The following is a 17,746-nucleotide window of genomic DNA, read 5'->3' on the forward strand; positions in this document are numbered from 1 at the left end:
CAACAAATACGTAACTATCAACAAGTGAATCTAAAAACCAAGGAAATTAAAAAAAAAATCTGATGAACAATATTAACTGTTGAATATAGTAGAATCAGAGGTATGGAAGGGGAGTGAACTGATGATTCTTGGGGAAAAGGGAAGAGGGGAATGTGGGAAGAGACTGAACATAAACTGTGCACCTATGGATGAGGACAATGGGGAGTGGGGAAAGGGCAGAGGGTGGGGTGGGAAGGGGGGGGGAAAGGAACACTTGTAATAATATGAACAATAAAAATTTATTAAAAAAAAAAAAAAAAAAAAAATTATGAACAACAAATATTTAACTATCAACAAGTGAATCTAAAAACCAAGGAAATTAAAAAAAAAAAAAATCTGATGAACAATAGTAACTGTTGAATATAATAGAATCAGAGGTATGGAAGGGGAGTGAACTGATGATTCTTGGGGAAAAGGGGAGAGGGGGGCGTGGAAAGAGACTGAACATAAACTGTGCACCTATGGATGAGGACAATGGGGAGTAGGGAAAAGGCAGAGGGTGGGGTGGGAACCTGGTGGAGGAGAGCAATGGTGGGGGGGGAAAAAGGAACATTTGTAATAATATGAACAATAAAAACTTATTTAAAAAAAAAAAAAAAGATTACATCATCCAGAGTCTGTCCTCAATTGCTGCTAAATTCTTAATTCACACAGTGGGAGCAGTTAATTGTATGACATTCAGTCCATTTTATTAAAAAAGAATCTGAGATGAGGGGAAGTAACTTCCCAGTCAGTTAAGAGTCAGAGCTGGGCCCTAACCAGTTTGGCTCAGTGGATAGAGTGTCGGCCTGTAGACTGAAGGGTCCCAAGTTTGATTCTGGTCAAGGGCATGTACCTTGGTTGCGGGCACATCCCCAGTAGGTGGTATGCAGGAGACAGCTGATCAATGTTTCTCTCCCACTGATGTTTCTAACTCTATCCCTCTCCCTTCCTCTCTTTAAAAAAATCAACAAAATATATATATATTTTTAAAAAGTCAGAGCTGGGCTCAAACCAGGTGCCTCAGTGGTTGAACATTGACCTATGTATGAACCAGGAGGTCACGGTTCAATTCCCAGTCAGGGTGCATGCCCTGTGTTGCCAGCTCAATCCCCAGTGGGCAGCCAAATGATGACTCATTACTGATGTTTCTGAATTTCTCTGCCTCTTCTTCTCTGAAATCAATAAAAATATACTTTTAAAACAAGGAGTCACAGCTGGGACCTATATCTTTTATCCCTCCTCCCAGGTCATTTCCATTACAACAACTACAGTTTTCTTGGCAAAATGTTGTGAATCTAACTGGACGAAGTTCAATCTCTATTCCTTACAACCAGAAACAAGGAAAACCAGAAGAGAAAAAAGAAGCACTTCAGCACCCTTGGGAGGCCAGAGAAATCAAGTGTCAGCTGAATGGGAGGAACAAAGGAAAGCAGGGTGGCCCCCTCCAATTGAAAGAGAGATCCAACTGGGGGCTTGAATGTAGGAAGCAAACAGAAGGGACTTACATCTCTGCATCTGCTTGCTGTATTCAGACATGTTATCTGGGCGGATGGAGCGCAAGAATTTTATGTAATCATCGCTGTGATACTTGGTCATCTCCTCAGCATTGGCTTTGTGAGGACGCTAGAGGGCAGAGAGGAGAAAGGGCATGTTATTCTTTACATGCCAGTCTTCACTCAGTCTAGTTTGAACACTTATATCTGCCCAGCATTGGGTTAGATGCTATAAGGATAAAAAAAAAAATTACTGATTAGATTTAGGCCTTGAGAAACTTGAAATCTAATTAAGCAAATAAGATTATCAAATGAGACTCAGTATCAGAAGACCCAGATGCAACTCAACCTTTGTTGCTTTGGCAAGTCTACCTTTTTTTAATGAAGCACTTAAATTATTACTGCTTTTTAGTATTAAATATAACAATTTATAATTATGGGCCAAGTGGCTCCAAAAGTTCAATAAGGGGTGAGTAGCCCTAGCTGGTTAGCTCGGTGGATAGAGCATTGGCCAGCAGTCTAAGGGGTCACAGGTTCAATTCCAATCAAGGACACATGCAAGGGTTGAGGGCTCAATCCCCAGTAGGGGGCGTGCAGGAAGCAGCTGATCATTGCTTCCCCTCATCCCTTCAAGGCAAATCTTCAAAAATGACTCTCTTCTTTTCTAATTACCAATACTTTTATTATAGACACTTTATATGCTATCTCATATGATCCTTACAACCACCTTTTATTTTATTTATTTTTTAATAGATTATTGATTAGAAATATCCTGCACACCCCCTACTGGGGATAGAGCTAGAAACCCAGGCATGTGCCTCAACTGGGAATACTAATAGAACTGTGACCTCCTAGTTCTTGGGTCATACTTAACCACTGAAACACATCAACCAGGCCTTACAATCACCTACATTTTAACCAGTTAACTGCCATGATATTTTGAATTTAATTGAAAAAAGGTCCGCCACTTGCGTCTATAGACGCTTATGGAGTACAAATGGTTAAAGTTTATACTATTATCATCCTCACTTGCAGTAAGGAAACTAAAGCAGAGAAGTTAAGTAATTTGCCCAAGGTTACACATTAGGAAGCTGGATTAGGAAACCCAAAGGTCTGGCTTCTTTAATTCTCTGAGTTCATTTAATTCTTATTACATATTATGAGAAATATAAGACTAAAATATGAATACAGTTTTATTAAAAAACACCCACAGTGAGAACAACATAGACTGATGAACAAGAACAGACCCAGAGATAAGGAGCCATGGGTCAGACTGTTGGACCTCAAAGGGAGGGTGGGGATAAAAGGGAGAGATCAACCAAAGGACTTGTGTGCATAAAGATGAGCCAAACCAGTGGTCCAAGACAATAGGGGATGGGGGCATGAGTGGGGAGGGGTGGGGGATTGGAATGGGAGGTTGAGGACAAATATGTGATTACTTAATAAAGAAAAACAAAAACACCCACAGTGAAAGTAGCAAGGGTTGGCTCCAAATACTTAGGTGTTCTGTGTTTGTTTTTAAATGTGTGTGTGTGTGTGTATTTTTTAATTTATTTTTTAATATTTTCTTATTGATTTCAGAGAAGGAGAGGGAGAGAAACATCATTGATAAGAGAGGATCATTGATCAGCTGCCACCAGCATGCCCCCTACTGGGAATCAAACCCGCAACCTGGGCATGTGCCCTGACCTAGAATCAACTGTGACCTCCTAGTTCATAAGTTGACGCTCAACCACTGAGCCACGCCAGCCAGGCCCTTTTCTTAAAGTAGGTAGTAATAATTACAATGTGATTTTTTATACCTTATATATTTTTTTCAAATTATTTCATATCTACAATATTTTATAGAAACATTTTAAAAAACAGAACAAAAGAACAGAATGCGATGAATAAGAAATCTATGAATATATAAAATTTGCATCTGAGGCAAGGAAGAAAATAGGACTTTTGTATGTAAATAGGAAGGTGCCTGGATAAAAGTGCTGATGTAGAGATGAATTGAGGAAGGGTCCCAAAAGGGTGAAATTGTGTGAAAAATACCTCAACATGTTTCTTCCAGGTGTAAGGACAAAAGTACAGAAGGAATACAACTTCCATGAGAATTCTAAGTAGCATCTTTCAGGACTGACTCTCAAAGTCATCCATCTCAGGAAAGATATTAAAATGGCTATCTATACTTTGGGAAAGGAATGCAAAGATCACAGCCCAGAGAAAGGAGAGGACAGAAGGGATAAATGCAGAGAAACAATGGTGGAATAGGACCAAAGATGCACTCTCAATGAAAAGGTAGAGCCAGAGAAAAAAAAAGATCTCATTAAAGAGAATAAGGTTTAGCCCTAACGGGTTGCTCAGTGGTTAAAATGTTGGCCTGCAGACTAAAGGGTCAAGGGTTCAATTCTGGTCAAGGGCATGCACCTCAGCCACGTGCTCAATCCCCAGCCCAGGTCAGGGTACATGCAGAAGGCAACCAATCGATGTGTCTCTCTCACATCGATGTTTCTCTCTCTGTTCCCCCTCACCCCCTTCATCCCTCCCACTCTATCTAAAAATCAATGGAAAAAATATCCTTGGGTGAGGATTAACAAAACACACAAAAGATAAGGTTTTGCTTTAAAAGTTTAGAGTAAGAATACCATACATCCTATCTAATAATAGCAACATGCAAATTAACCATCACTCTGCTACACAAGTCATGCCCACCAACCAATCAGGAGTGAATATGCAATTAAACCCAACCAAGATGGCTATGGTGACAGAGAGCAAGAGGGAGGCTTGGGTTTCCCTGGCAATGGAGGAAGCCAAGCTTTCCACCTGCCCTCACTGGTCTAGGCCTCCACTCAAAGCTACAAAGTTTCCATGATAGAAGATATATAAACCCAAACAGAAATGGCAGCAGCCACGGAGCTGAAAAGAGCAGGCTAGGGTTGCCCCTGGCAATGGAGGAAGCCAAGCTTTCCACACACCCTGGCTGAACCAGGCCTCTGCTTTAGGCTACAAAGGTTTCAATTCTAGAAGATACATAAGTCCCAACAGAAATGGCTGCCGCCACAGAGCAAGCAGAAGGCTTGGTTCCGCTCCAGGCTAACAAGTTTCAATTGTAGAAGATAAATAAACCCCAGATACCAGGGCCTCTGCTTGGGTCACCAGGGGGCTTGGCTGGCCTGCAAACCACCACAGGCTCCTCCCCCAGGCTGCCCAATGCCCCAAGGGAACCTCCACCCACATACAGGACACCCTTCACCTGTGGTATCCTGTCCTGTATCCTATCTAATAAAAGAGTAATATGTGGATTGAGCATCATTCCAACTCACAATATTGCTGCCCCCATGTGGTTAAAGATTTTGCCCCCATGTGGTCACAAGAAGCCAGCAGGGGAGGACAGTTGAGGGTGATCAAGCCTGCAGAGGAGGGCAATTAGGAGTGACCAGGCCTGCAGGGAAGGTCAGTTGGGGGGGACCCAGGCCTGCAAGGGAGACCAGTTAGGGGTGACCAGAACTGCATGGGAGGGCAGTTAGGGTTGACCAGGCCTTCAGGGAAGGGCAGTTAGTGGCAAACATGTTGGCAGGGGAGTGGTTAGGGGGTATCAGGCTGGCAGGCAGAAGCCGTTAGGGGCAATCAGGAAGGCAGGCAGGTGAGCAGTTGGGAGCCAGCAGTCCTGGATTTCGAAGATGTCCTGGACTGTGAGAGGGATCCCAGTGGGATTGGGCCTAAATGTGCAGTCAGACATCTCTCGAAGGATCCCAAATTGGAGAGGATCCAGGCAGGGCTGAGGGACATCCCCACCCCCCGTGTATGAATTTTGTGCACTGGGCCTCTGGACTATATATATAAAAGCCTAATATGCAAATAGACCAATAGGTGGAACAACTGAACCATGTGCTATGAGATGCGTTGACCACCAAGGGGCATACGCTGAACATGGTGGGCAGTGGGATGTTGGAGCAGATGAGTGGGGGCGCCAGACCAAGATGGGGCACCAGTTGCTGTGAGCCTCCGGTGATTACTGAAAATTCTTTTCTCCTGTGTGCTGTGGTCCCACCTGGCACTTGCACCTGCTGCTGGTGCTGGCCCAATCACTCCCAGGACTTCTCCACCTCCCCCTGCTCCTAAGGGCGATCGGGGCTGGCAGCTATCTCTCACACTTGCTGCCAGCAACGGCCCCACATGAACCTGCTACTGGTGCTGGAGTCACTGCTTGATCCCACTGCCAGGACCAGCCCCGCTTGCAACCGCAGCAGGCACTGGGGCCATCCCTCGCACCTGCTGCTGGCTCTGATTGCTTGGTGCTGTCAGCGCATGGGAACAGTGGTGGCAGGAATGGGGCTGCCGGCAGACAGGGGGCCAGGCGCTGTGGCAGGAGGGGCTGGGCAGGGGTATGGAGTATGGGCTGAGATCCACCCCTCAGCTCCTTTCAAGGTGCATGAATTCGTGCACTTGGCCCCTAGTATTACAGAATTTTCAATAAGGTATTATCATTTTCTATGACAGCTACAGCTGTCATTCTCTCCTTCCAAAAGCCATTCTCTCCTTCCTTGGTAACATATCTCAATTTAGTTGGATGTTAATATATCCAGCCACAGGGATCAAATGTAATCCCTGGTAAATGGTCTAAGGATGGCAAATGACCCAATGAGATTTAAGGAGAAATCTAGTGAGAAATCTCTGTAGAGTGTTTTTCTCTTTAATAAAAAGAAGAGAGTGGGGTGGGGACATCGATCAATTTACCCTGTTCTCTTCCTTTTTGGATTCTGTTACATGAAGACATAATACTTGGAGATAGCCATCAAGGCAAAAAAAACATGATGAAATCACATAAGATAAGGATGGCTGAGCAGAATAAAATAAGACATTCACCTCTAGACCTCTTGTTAAAAGGTTGTTTAGGAAGAAAAAAAGGACAAATGGACAGATACAGACACTGGAATTAGAGATATGGGTTGGAGTCTCAACTCATTTATTAATAGCTATGTGACTTTGAACATGTTAATTAATTATCTTCTTTGAGCTTTTTTTCTGATATATAAGTTAAGGTTGTTATAATTAATATACTAACTAACAGGTACCATGGCCAGGCACCAGCAATCATCAATAAATATTAGTTTATTTTTCCTCTCACTTAAAGATAGAATCCAAAATATTAGTTTATTTTTCCTCTCACTTAAAAGATAGAATCCATTTTTTAATTTCTTAATATCTCTCAAGGAGGTTAATATAGTCCCAGGGGTATGACAGTACTCAACAAAAATATGTTGAACAAGGACTTGAGGTGACTCTGGAAGATTAGCAAGATAAGGGTGGGCAAAGTAAATAATTCTCCCAGTTAGGATGGTGTGGAAAGATGCAGAATCTGATCTGGCTGATTTGGAGGGCTAAGGGGGGAGAGGAAAGAAAGAAGGCAAGTTGGGGCCAGATTAGCATGGTGTAGGTGTGCAATGAGCTCTAGAAGCTCCCGGTGCTTCGGGTATTCTATCTAAATGCTAGTCTGCTCTCCAGAGTGCCTAAAAACCTTGCTACCTTTTATGTTTTTCATTCCCAGCTGCCTTTCACACCTGAAAAATCTCTCTGGTCCCAAGATCTGACCTGCTCCTATCTACCTTCCCTCTGGTTTCCCCAGCTATCTCTACAGGATCTTAGAGCCATAACAAGACCATCTGGAAAGGAAAACTTATCCCTTTCATTCTCTGGAATGGTGAGGAAGGATACTGCTGTTGCTAGGTTACTTAAGCTGCTTGAACACTTTAACAGACTTCTTATGCTCTAACCATAAGGCAACATGGGCCCCCAGATCCTCTTTTCTCACTTGGACCTTTGCAACAGCCTCCTAAATTGTCCCTGTGCTATTAAAATGCATGCCTATTCCTATCTCTTACATGTAAAATCGTTCACTTTTTCTTCACTATCTCCAGATAAGGTTCAAACTGGGAACCTGTGGATCAAATTTGGTCCACAGATGTACTGATTTGTTTCTGTTTAAGTTTTAAAAACTGGAAGATGGAGCAGAGATCAGTAGCAGCTGGTTCAAGAGGTTAGGCAGTCTATACTCTTTAGGGACTTGGAGCTAGTTCAAAAATCCCTATAACCGGCCGAGACCGGTTTAGCTCAATGGATAGAGCGTTGGCTTGGGGACTGAAGGGTCCCGGGTTCGATTCTGGTCAAGGGCATGTACCTTGGTTGTGGGCATATCCCCAGTGGGGGGTGTGCAAGAGGCAGCTGATCGATGACTCTCTCTCATCGATGTTTCCGACTCTCTATCTCTCTCCCTTCCTCTCTGTACAAAATCAATAAAATATATTAAAAAAAAATTCCCTATAACCGTTTTAGGCATTAGTTTTTTTTTTTATTCTGACCCATCAGAGCTGCTTAGTACAGCACATCCAATTCTTGCTGACCTCTTCAGCTCTAGCTCCCCTCACACCTGTGAATATTTACCACAATACCTGAACACTGAGCTACTTATATTTTCCCCAAATGCAACATATTGTTCTTACCTCTCTGTCTTTTTGTATATGTTCTTCCCTTGGCCTAGAATGCCAGTTCCCTTCTGAATTCCAGGCTAGATTCTAAGATTCTACTTAATCTTTAAACTCTGCTCACAAATCACCTCTAGGAAATATCCCAAGGCTCCCTTACTCCCTCACTGCTCCTTATCTCTACATCTCGTACTTTTTAAAAAATAATTTATATATATTTAGAGAGGAAGGGAAAAGAGAGAAATATCAACCTGAGAGCATAACACATTGAGTGACTGCCTCCTGTACACTTCCTGCTGGGGACTGAGCCCACAATTCGGGCTTGAGCCCTGACTGGGAATCAGCAACTTCTCAGTGTACAAGATGACACCCAACCAACTGAGCCACACAAGTCAGGGCGCATCTTGTACTTTTTGTTGTTAATCCTTACCCGAGAATATTTTTCCATTAACTTTTAGATAGAGTGGAAGGGAGGGGGAGAGACACACACAGAGAGAATCATCGATGTGAGAGAGATACACTGATTGGTTGCCTTCTGCATAAACCCTGACAGGGCCAGGGATTGAACCTGAAACCCAGGTATGTGCCCTTGACCAAGAATCAAACCTGAGACTCTTTGGTGCACAGGCCAGTGCTCTAATCACCAAGAACCCTGGCCAGAGCTTATGTGTTTTTAAATAGTTGCAGGTACACACTGTAGTACAACACATCTGATGAATGGGCATTTATGAAAATAAGATAATGAATGACATATGGGGAATCAGAGCTGTTGAGATTAGGGAGGGGCAGAGCTCCCAGTAACTCACATAGATTTCCATTTTTCGGTAGAGACCATAGTTAAGTAGCAAATTATGAGTCATGCGGATTCGGTGAGGTTTCATTGGGTGGCCTTGTCCATAATAGTAATTTCCAACATCCCCTGAAAAAGAAAGAATGACAGTTTCAGTGACACAGACACACATTCCCAGGAGAACCCAGGAAGCTTTCCAATAAACTTTCTTTCTGGTTCATTCTAGTCTTTAAGATTCCTACCCATCTTGAGGAGGGATAACTAACTACAAATGGAGAGTGGGGGTGGGGGAAGAGCAGGGAACCCTGGAGAAGTTAAGACTTACAAATGTCAGTCTAGCCCACTTGCTTCCCCCATGACCCACAGGCACTACTAGAGAGTGTGAGGGGTTCATTCTAAAGCTACTTGGGAGGTGACACTGTATCTCCAAGAAATCCACTCCCACAACAGAAAAATAACCATCAGCTCAGCCAGTGGGCTCAACTGGTTGAATACCATCCCATGAACCAGGTCACAGTTTGGTTCCCAGTAAGGGTTACTCGGCCAGATTTTGGGTTCAATCCCCAATAGGAGAAGTGCAGGAGGCAGCAGATCTATGTTTTTCTCTCATCATCAATGTTTCTCTCTCTACCTCTCCCTTCCTTTCTCTGAAATAAAAACATATTTTTTTTAAATATTTTTTATTGATTTTGTACAGAGAGGAAGGGAGAGAGACAGAGAGTTAGAAACATCAATGAGAGAGAGTCATCGATTAGCTGCCTCTTGCACACCCCCTACTGGGGATATGCCCGCAACCAAGGTACATGCCCTTGCCGGAATCGAACCCGGGACCCTTCAGTCCCCAAGCCGACGCTCTATCCATTGAGCCAAACCGGTCTCGGCTAAAAACATATTTTAAATAAAGAAAAATAACCATCAGTACTCGGAATTATTTTAAGTCACAGTTCACCTCTTGCACATGACACTTCACATTCATTTTCTTACTGGAATCTCACAATAACCCTGTAAAGTAGACAGGGAGTTTTATTGCCATTTTATAGAACAGAAAACTCCTCTTTCTTCTCTACAGCAATGGTCCCTCTGCCTTCAATTCAAACTATCGGCCACACCGACACCAGTTATTCCCCTAATATACAGTTTTGATAACAATACTCTCCTGCTCAAAAACCCTTAATGGCTCCCTATCCCCTACAGGATGAAAAATAAAGAACACGCCGAAACCGGTTTGGCTCAGTGGTAGAGCGTCGGTCTGCGGACTGAAAGGTCCCGGGTTCGATTCCGGTCAAGGGCATGTACCTTGGTTGCGGACACATCCCCGGTGGGGGGTGTGCAGGAGGCAGCTGGTTGATGTTACTCTCATCGACGTTTCTAGCTCTCTATTTCTCTCCCTTCCTCTCTGTAAAAAATCAATAAAATATATTTTTAAAAAAAAGAAGAAAAATAAAGAACAATTTCAGTAACCTGGCATTCAAGATCTTTCTTAATATACTTTTCCAACTTCATCTCTTGTTACCTACCATCATCACTCTCCTCCACAAGTGTCTCCCTCTATCTCTCTCCCCCTCTGCTAGCTAGGAGCAGGCAAACTATTACAGCCCTTGGGCCAAAAAAATGGCTGCCTGGTTTTTGCAAATAATATTTTATTGGTACACAGCCATGACCATGAGTTTATATATTTATTATAATAGCAGAGTTTAGTAGTTAAATAATTGCTACAGAAACCCATCCATATGGCATGAAAAGTCTAAAATATTTACTAACCTACAGAAAGTTTGCCAATATCTGCTCTAAGCACACTAGATTATTGCCAGCATTCTAAACATGGCATTCACCTTCATCAAATATCCTTAGTTCATACTGTTCCTTTGACCTAGAATGACCTTCCTTGTCTGATGATCCTCATACTACAAAGCCAAGCTCAAATTCCAAACATATTTCTAATTAGAATAATGGTCTTTTCCTTTGTGTGCAATTTATTTAGCACTTAATTCATTTTGCTTTGTATCTGAATTATCGACATACCTATTTATATCTTCACAAGACTAGATGCTCTTTCAAGGCAAGGATAATTATGTCCTGTATATCACAGAGTTTTAATAAAGATTCAAAGAGTTGAACTGAGAGTCAGAAAAGTTAAGTGTCGCTGAAACCGGTTTGGTTCAGTGGATAGAGCGTCTGTCTGCGGACTGAAAGGTCCCAGGTTCGATTCCAGTCAAGGGCATGTACATTGGTTGCGGGCACATCCCCGGTAGGGGGTGTGCAAGACGCAGCTAGTCGATGATTCTCTCTCATCGATGTTTCTAACTATCTATTCCTCTCCCTTCCTCTCTGTGAAAAATCAATAAAATATGTTAAAAAAAAAAAAAAAAGTTAAGTGTCTGCACAAGATCACACAATTAATGAGTGATTTGGGTGTCAACTCTTCTGACTCTGAATCTAATATGCTAGGTACCTACTTCAGTTTGCACTTAACCTAGAGGGCTTTGTGAGTCTACTTAGTAGACAGTTTCTGTAACAATATTCCAAAATTTAGTGAACTGCATACCCAAAGATTCTTCCTAAGGAGTCCATCAGGATGAGGCAGATTTTTCTGCACCAGTGGAAAAAAGGTCCCAAACTCTTATCCATGGTGGGTCTGGTGGTACCAGAAACAGGTTTCATTTCAGAGAGCAATGCACTGTGGGGAATGCCACCAATATCATCTAAGCCACACTCTAAGTTTCTTTGTCATAGACAAGGTCTGGAATAATGGGAAACTTCTAAACAGCCACAGTACAGCCTGTAGTGGCATTCAATATGTGTTCCACATAAACACAGATTTTAAGATGCAGTACAAAGGAAGGAAAGCAAAAAGTTGTTCCCAGGGTCCCTTATCAGCTTTGGGGATGGGTAGAGTAGATTCTTAAGGCATTGGCTGATGCAGATCCAATTTGTTGAGCAGTCAGTAGTCACATGGTCCTAATTATGATATACTAGAGGCCCAGTGCACAAAATCTGTGCATGGGGAGGGGTGTCCCTTTGCAGGCCGGCCATGCCCCCTGGCAACCCAAGCAGAGGCTCTAGTATCTGGGGTTTATTTATCTTCTACATTTCAAACTTCTGCTTGCTCCGTGGCCAGCAGCCATTTCTATTGGGACTTATGTATCTTCTAGAATTGAAACTTTGTAACCTTAAGTGGAGGCCCCGGCCAGCCAGGGTGTGCGGAGAGCTTGGCTTCCTCCATTGCCAGGGGCAACCCTAGCCTCCTGCTCTTTCCAGCTCTGTGGCTGCTGCCATTTATACTTGTATTTGTTTATCTTCTATAATTGAAACTTTGTAGCCTAGAGTGGAGGCTTAGGAAGGCAAAGACTTGGCTTCTTCTATTGCCTGGGAAACCCAAGCCTCCCTCTTGTTCTGTGTGGCTGCAGCCATCTTGGTTGGGTATATTTGCATACTTCCTGATTGGCTGGTGGGTGTAGCAGAGTGGTGGTTAATTTGCATATTACTCTTTTATTAGGTAGGATAATTGGATTCCTGCTTACCCAAGTCTGGCATGGGCCTTGACCCCTAGCAACTCCCTTGCCTATCAAGCTTGGGTCCAGCCAAGACTTAGACTTGAGGAACTAAGATACCTTATCTAGATAGTTAAGGGAGTACCTGAGGGTGGGGCCCAGAGACACCATCCTCTTAACAGTTTTTAATTAGGTTGCTGAGAGACTTTAAAATAATTAACTGGCCAAGGCCGATTTGGCTCAGCAGTAGAGCTCAGTCTGCATACTGAAAGGTCCCAGGTTCGATTCCGGTCAAGGGCATGTACATTGGTTGCAGGCACATCCCTGGTAGGGGGTGTGCAAGAGGCAGCTGGTCGATGTTTCGCTCTCATTGACGTTTCTAGCTCTCTATCTCTCTCCCTTCCTCTCTGTAAAAAATCAATAAAATATATTTTTAAAAAAAGAAGAAAAAAAAAGAATTAACTGGTATTTAGGTACTACTTTTAAACTTTAAAAGAGCTGTCCTCTGAACAACAAATACGTAACTATCAACAAGTGAATCTAAAAACCAAGGAAATTAAAAAAAAAATCTGATGAACAATATTAACTGTTGAATATAATAGAATCAGAGGTATGGAAGGGGAGTGAACTGATGATTCTTGGGGAAAAGGGGACAGGGGAATGTGGGAAGAGACTGAACATAAACTGTGCACCTATGGATGAGGACAATGGGGGTTGGGGAAAGGGCAGAGGGTGGGGTGGGAAGGGGGGGGGAAGGAACACTTGTAATAATATGAACAATAAAAATTTATTAAAAAAAAAAAAAAAAAAAAAAAAAGAGCTGTCCTCAAAGTGTTGTGTTTTTTGAATTTTATGGAAGTGACCTGAGGCTAGAAAGGTAAAGCGACTTACCCAACAGGCAAAGCTTCTGAGCAGCAGAGCCAAATCTGAGTTCCAAGCTAGTGACCTCACTGCAAAGTCACACTGTCTTAAAAAATAAGACGTTTCTCTTCTCTAAAAGTTGGTTCTTTCCCCTTTTCCTCTTTTTAAACTAAGACTGTGGAGATCAAAAAATGCAAACTAACATGGCTACGAAGTCATAAGATCCAGCCTCAAATGCGCCTCAGCAATCTTTCCAAATTTATTTTTTTACCTCCCTCTTTCACAGCAGCTATTTAATCTCTCTTCAAGATTCCTACTCTACCAACAGACCTTCCCCACTCTCAGAAAAAAAAAAAAATTCTCCTACTTTATCTTGAAAACCCTCTCAAACTTAACTACATTAGAACTTTTTCTTATCCACTTATCAAGAAGAACTTCTCTTGAAGGCTAGTGTCCCCATCTGTGCTCTGGTGTCCATCTCACCTGATCTCAGAAAACTACATCATTACTAGCCTCTCTAATATCTTCAACCTCTCCTTCTCCCTGAATCTTTTCCCTAAGAATTTGAATATGCTCAACTCTCCACCATTCCATCTCCCCTTTGTCAACAACTTTCTCTCTCTGCCCAGGACAAACTTTATTAAAAAGGTTTCAACCTGATGTCTCCTCTTCACTCACTTTTTCAATTCTAAACCCTGCACAGAAAACAGTTCTTGCCCACACTTGGCCACTCCTTCCCTCTTTTGGCTACTGTAACCCAACACTTTCTGGTTCACTTACATCTTGGACCATTCCCTCGGTATCTTTACTAACAGCCTACTAGGAGCTAGCACTGTTTTGAGAGTTGAGCTTTCAGAGGTAGATAAGACATGATCCTTTCCCTTAGGCATTTACTATCTGTAAAAGGTTTGAACAAGTAAATGGGCAATTCCAATGCAAGTGACAAATGCCTACAGGGGAGTACAGAGCCTGAAGGATACTAGTCTTTTTCTCAGTACACTTTCTTTGAATTCCACCCTGGGTCCTCTTCTCTTTTCACCCTATACAACTTCTTGGATGAGTGCATATAATAAAATTCCTCTATACTAAAATTCCCAACTGTATGCTGATGACTACCAAAAATCTCTCTTTTTTCATACCTGTCTTCTAAACTACAGACCAGAGCTGAAACCGGTTTGGTTCAGTGGATAGAGCGTCGGTCTGTGGACTGAAGAGTACCAGGTTCGATTCCGGTCAAGGGCATGTACATTGGTTGCGGGCACATCCCCGGTGGGGGATGTGCAGGAGGCAGCTGGTCAATGTCTCTCTCTCTCATCGATGTTTCTAGCTCTCTATCCCTCTCTCTTCCTCTCTGTAAAAAAATCAATAAGATATTAAAATAAATAAATTAATTAATTAATTAATTAATTAAAAAAATAAAAACTAAATTAAACTACAGACCAGAATGGTCAATTGCCTACTGGACACCTCTACTTGGATATTCCATCCCCCAGACATATCCACAAGAAAACAAACAAATAAGCAAAAAGCCTACAAAAAAACCTCCAAAGTTATCAACTGACACAATCTCCAAACACTCAACATCAAACTGCCCAAACCAGAAACTTGGGCTCCTGTGTTCTTCCTTACCCCAACAGTCATGAATTTCCTTTCTGTCCCAGAGTGATAGCTCTAAGCATAAATCTGATGATGTCACTAACCTGCATAAAACTTCCATGATTCACAAGGGCCCTTAGAATAAAGTACAACTTCCTTAGGATAAGTATGCCCAGCCCTTCATGCTCAGATCCCCATTGACTTCTCCATCCTCATCACTTGCAACCTTTCCCTTACCCAGCTCTCTGCTCCCTACCTTCTCCTCTCTGCCCTCACATCTATGTCTCAGGCATAAAGCACAAATACAGAAACGTGCTGGTGTTCAAATGTGCTGACCTCTCCTTCATCTCTAGCCTTGCTGTTATCTTTGCCTTCCCTGTGCCAGGCTATTCACTCCTGTTCTTCGGGTCCTAACTGGGATGGCACCTCTCTCAGCCCAGACCCAAGAGTTGGATGGCAACAACTCTTGGGTCTGGGCTGGGTGCCCCTATAACACTCTGAGAGTTCCTTTATCCCAGCAAGACACTGGAGAGCAATTCTCTGTCACCATCTTCCCCTCCAAACTCAGCTGGAGAAGTGACTTGATCACCTCTTCTCTTAATTCCCCTCCCCCCAACTTTATCGCGCCCCCCCCCCCCCCGCACCGACATGCTCCCTAATTCAGAGTAAGCTGCTGGATAGACTTTTGTTGCCCGAATAAGTAGCATCCTTCTCCTTCCAACCCCCCAGGGGCTCCATTTCCCAGGAGCAACTGCAGGCCCCGCTCAGAGGCTGCGAGAGGGGCGGTGGTGACCACTAGCTGGTGATTCCCCAAGGGCTCTTCCCAAGGAGGAGGGAGGACAGGGGCAACCGAAGACCCTGGTGGTCTCAGGAGAAAAATACACCCTTGCAACCTTGCCCATCCTATTCCGTCTCCCTCCTCAGACTCAGCCTCCCCTCCGGGAGTCCCACTCAAACTCTCCCCTCAGACTTCAGGATTCCCCACCAAGATCGCCTCAGACTTCGCCGAGCCACCCCTCGGCCTCGCACTTTCCCCTCAGTCTCACCCGCTTTGCACTCCTCCGAGTCTCCTCTCCCAGGCCCGACCTCCCCTCAGCCTCCCCCCTCAGCCTCGGTCTCTCGTCCTCGCGCCTCTCCTCCCCTCAGTCTCGACCTCCCTCCTCCCCAGCCCGACCTCATTCCTCTCAGCCTCCTCCCTCAGCCCGGACTTCCATCCTCCTCTCAGCAGCTCCCCCCTCGGTCTCGACCTCCGTTCCTCTCAGCCTCCACCCGCAGCCCCGACCTCCGCTCCCCCTCAGCCTCCCCGCAGCCTTCTCCCCAACGCCTCGCCTCCCCAGCCTCCCCACTCCGGTCTCCTCAGCCTCCCGCTCCCGGGTTCGGCCCGGCCAGGCCCCGCCCCCGCCCCGGCCGCGAGGACCGCGCTCACCGTCGTAGTAGTAACAGACTTTCCTCCGGGTGCCCTGAGTCTGCGCCATCTTGCTCGCCCGCCGTCGTTCCCGTCCGTCCGTCGGTCCGTCAGGCCTCCCGCCCGCGGCTCCGCTCAGTGTCCGACCCAGGGGGGGAGGGGGCGGGCCTCCAGCCCGCTCCGCCCGCCCCTCCCAGGCTCACCTATAGCCGCGCAGCCCGGGCACCGCTCCAGCCAATCAGCTCGCGCGGGGACGGCCCGGAACTCGGCAGGGGGCAAGGGCAGCCCGGAGAGGCCGCCCGGGGCCCCCTGGGCCTGTACCAAGGTCCGCGGCAGGGGGGTGGGGAGCTGCCGAGGGACGTACCATTAGTCTCGGGGGAAGGAAGACAGCGCACACTTCAGAGTCCCTGTTTCGGTGGTGGGTGCGTGCTTGGAGATCAGAAGCCAACTTTGTAATTTTACGGAGAATCCGCCGAGCCCCACGGGCGAGGGGTCAGTGACTTGCACAAGGTCACTCCTCTGGGTTGAAACTCCGGTTTGGAGAAGGGAGGCATGAGCTGACAAAGGAAATAAAAGTTGCTGTAGGCCAAGTACTGTGCAATGCCTTTACCACGGTTGTCGCAGATATTCCAGTCAGTCCTCACAACAGTTTTGGAAGAGGGATTTTTTATCCCCAGTTTACAGATAAACATACTGAAGTTGAGACCTTTGGGACTTGCTCAGTCACACAATTAGTCATTAAATTCAGTTTTCAATTGTACACATATTTTGAACGGCTGTGATGCACCAGAGACACTGTAACAAAGTGGTAGAATCCAGTTTTTCTTACTCGTAAGCCTTCCTCCCTCATGCAGTCACTCAGGCGGACTAAGGAGTGCTTTCAGACAGGAGTACCCTCTTCTACTGGCACAGGGCTTCTCCCGTTTTTTTGGACCTATTGACATTTAGGCTTTTTTTAAATCAGCGAAGGATACATACATATTTTTTGTTTTGTTATCCACACATGCAGATATTTTTCCATTGATTTTAGATAGAGTGGGAGGGAAAGAGAGAGAGAGAAACATCCATTGGTTGCTTCGCACATGTGCCAGGACAGGGGTAGAGGAGGAGGGAATCAAACCAGCAGCCCAGATGTGCGAAACCTCAACTCCTTTGGAGCACGAGCCAACAACTCTCTAACCACTAAGCCATACTGGCCAGGGCAGAGGATATATATTTTTTTGTTTTAGAGAGAGGAAGAGAGAGGGAGAGAGATAAACATCAACATGAGAGAGAAACACCTAAAGAAACCTGGGTATGTGCCCTGAATTGGATTCAAACCTAGGACATTTTGGTGCATAAGATGAGGCTCAACCAGTTGAGCCACACTGGCCAAGGCTAGGTTGGATAATCTTTTTCTTTAATTCTTTATTGTAGAAAGCTGTCCTAGACATTGTAGCCTTCCTGGCTCCCACTCCCCTTCGTTGGTAACAATGGAAATTGCCTGAAAACATTACATGTCTCCAGGGCAAGGTGGGGAAGGGATTGGAGGCAGTGTAATAGCCCCAGCTCTCTACCCTCGGGCAGTGTGGCTAAGTGGTTGAAGGTTGACCTATGAACCAGGAAGTCCCAGTTCAATT

At 44.7% G+C, this 17,746-nt stretch overlaps 1 protein-coding gene across 1 annotated transcript in view; it reads right to left on the reverse strand.

Moving 5' to 3' along the window:
- The window catches only part of HDAC1 (histone deacetylase 1), a 32,147-nt gene extending 15,841 nt beyond the window's left edge, over positions 1 to 16,306 (reverse strand). Inside the window, exons 1-3 of the mRNA XM_084873097.1 lie at positions 16,149 to 16,306; positions 8,791 to 8,903; positions 1,527 to 1,644 (exon numbers count right to left, since the gene is read on the reverse strand). Of these exons, the coding sequence (XP_084729223.1) occupies positions 1,527 to 1,644; positions 8,791 to 8,903; positions 16,149 to 16,197 (280 nt within the window). The 5' untranslated portion in view covers positions 16,198 to 16,306. The remainder of the gene's footprint in view (positions 1 to 1,526; positions 1,645 to 8,790; positions 8,904 to 16,148) is intronic.
- Between the last annotated feature and the right edge of the window lie 1,440 nt (positions 16,307 to 17,746).

This window comes from Pipistrellus hanaki (genome assembly GCF_964339955.1).
Source record: "Pipistrellus hanaki genome assembly, chromosome: 2".
Classification (NCBI taxonomy): domain Eukaryota; kingdom Metazoa; phylum Chordata; class Mammalia; order Chiroptera; family Vespertilionidae; genus Pipistrellus; species Pipistrellus hanaki.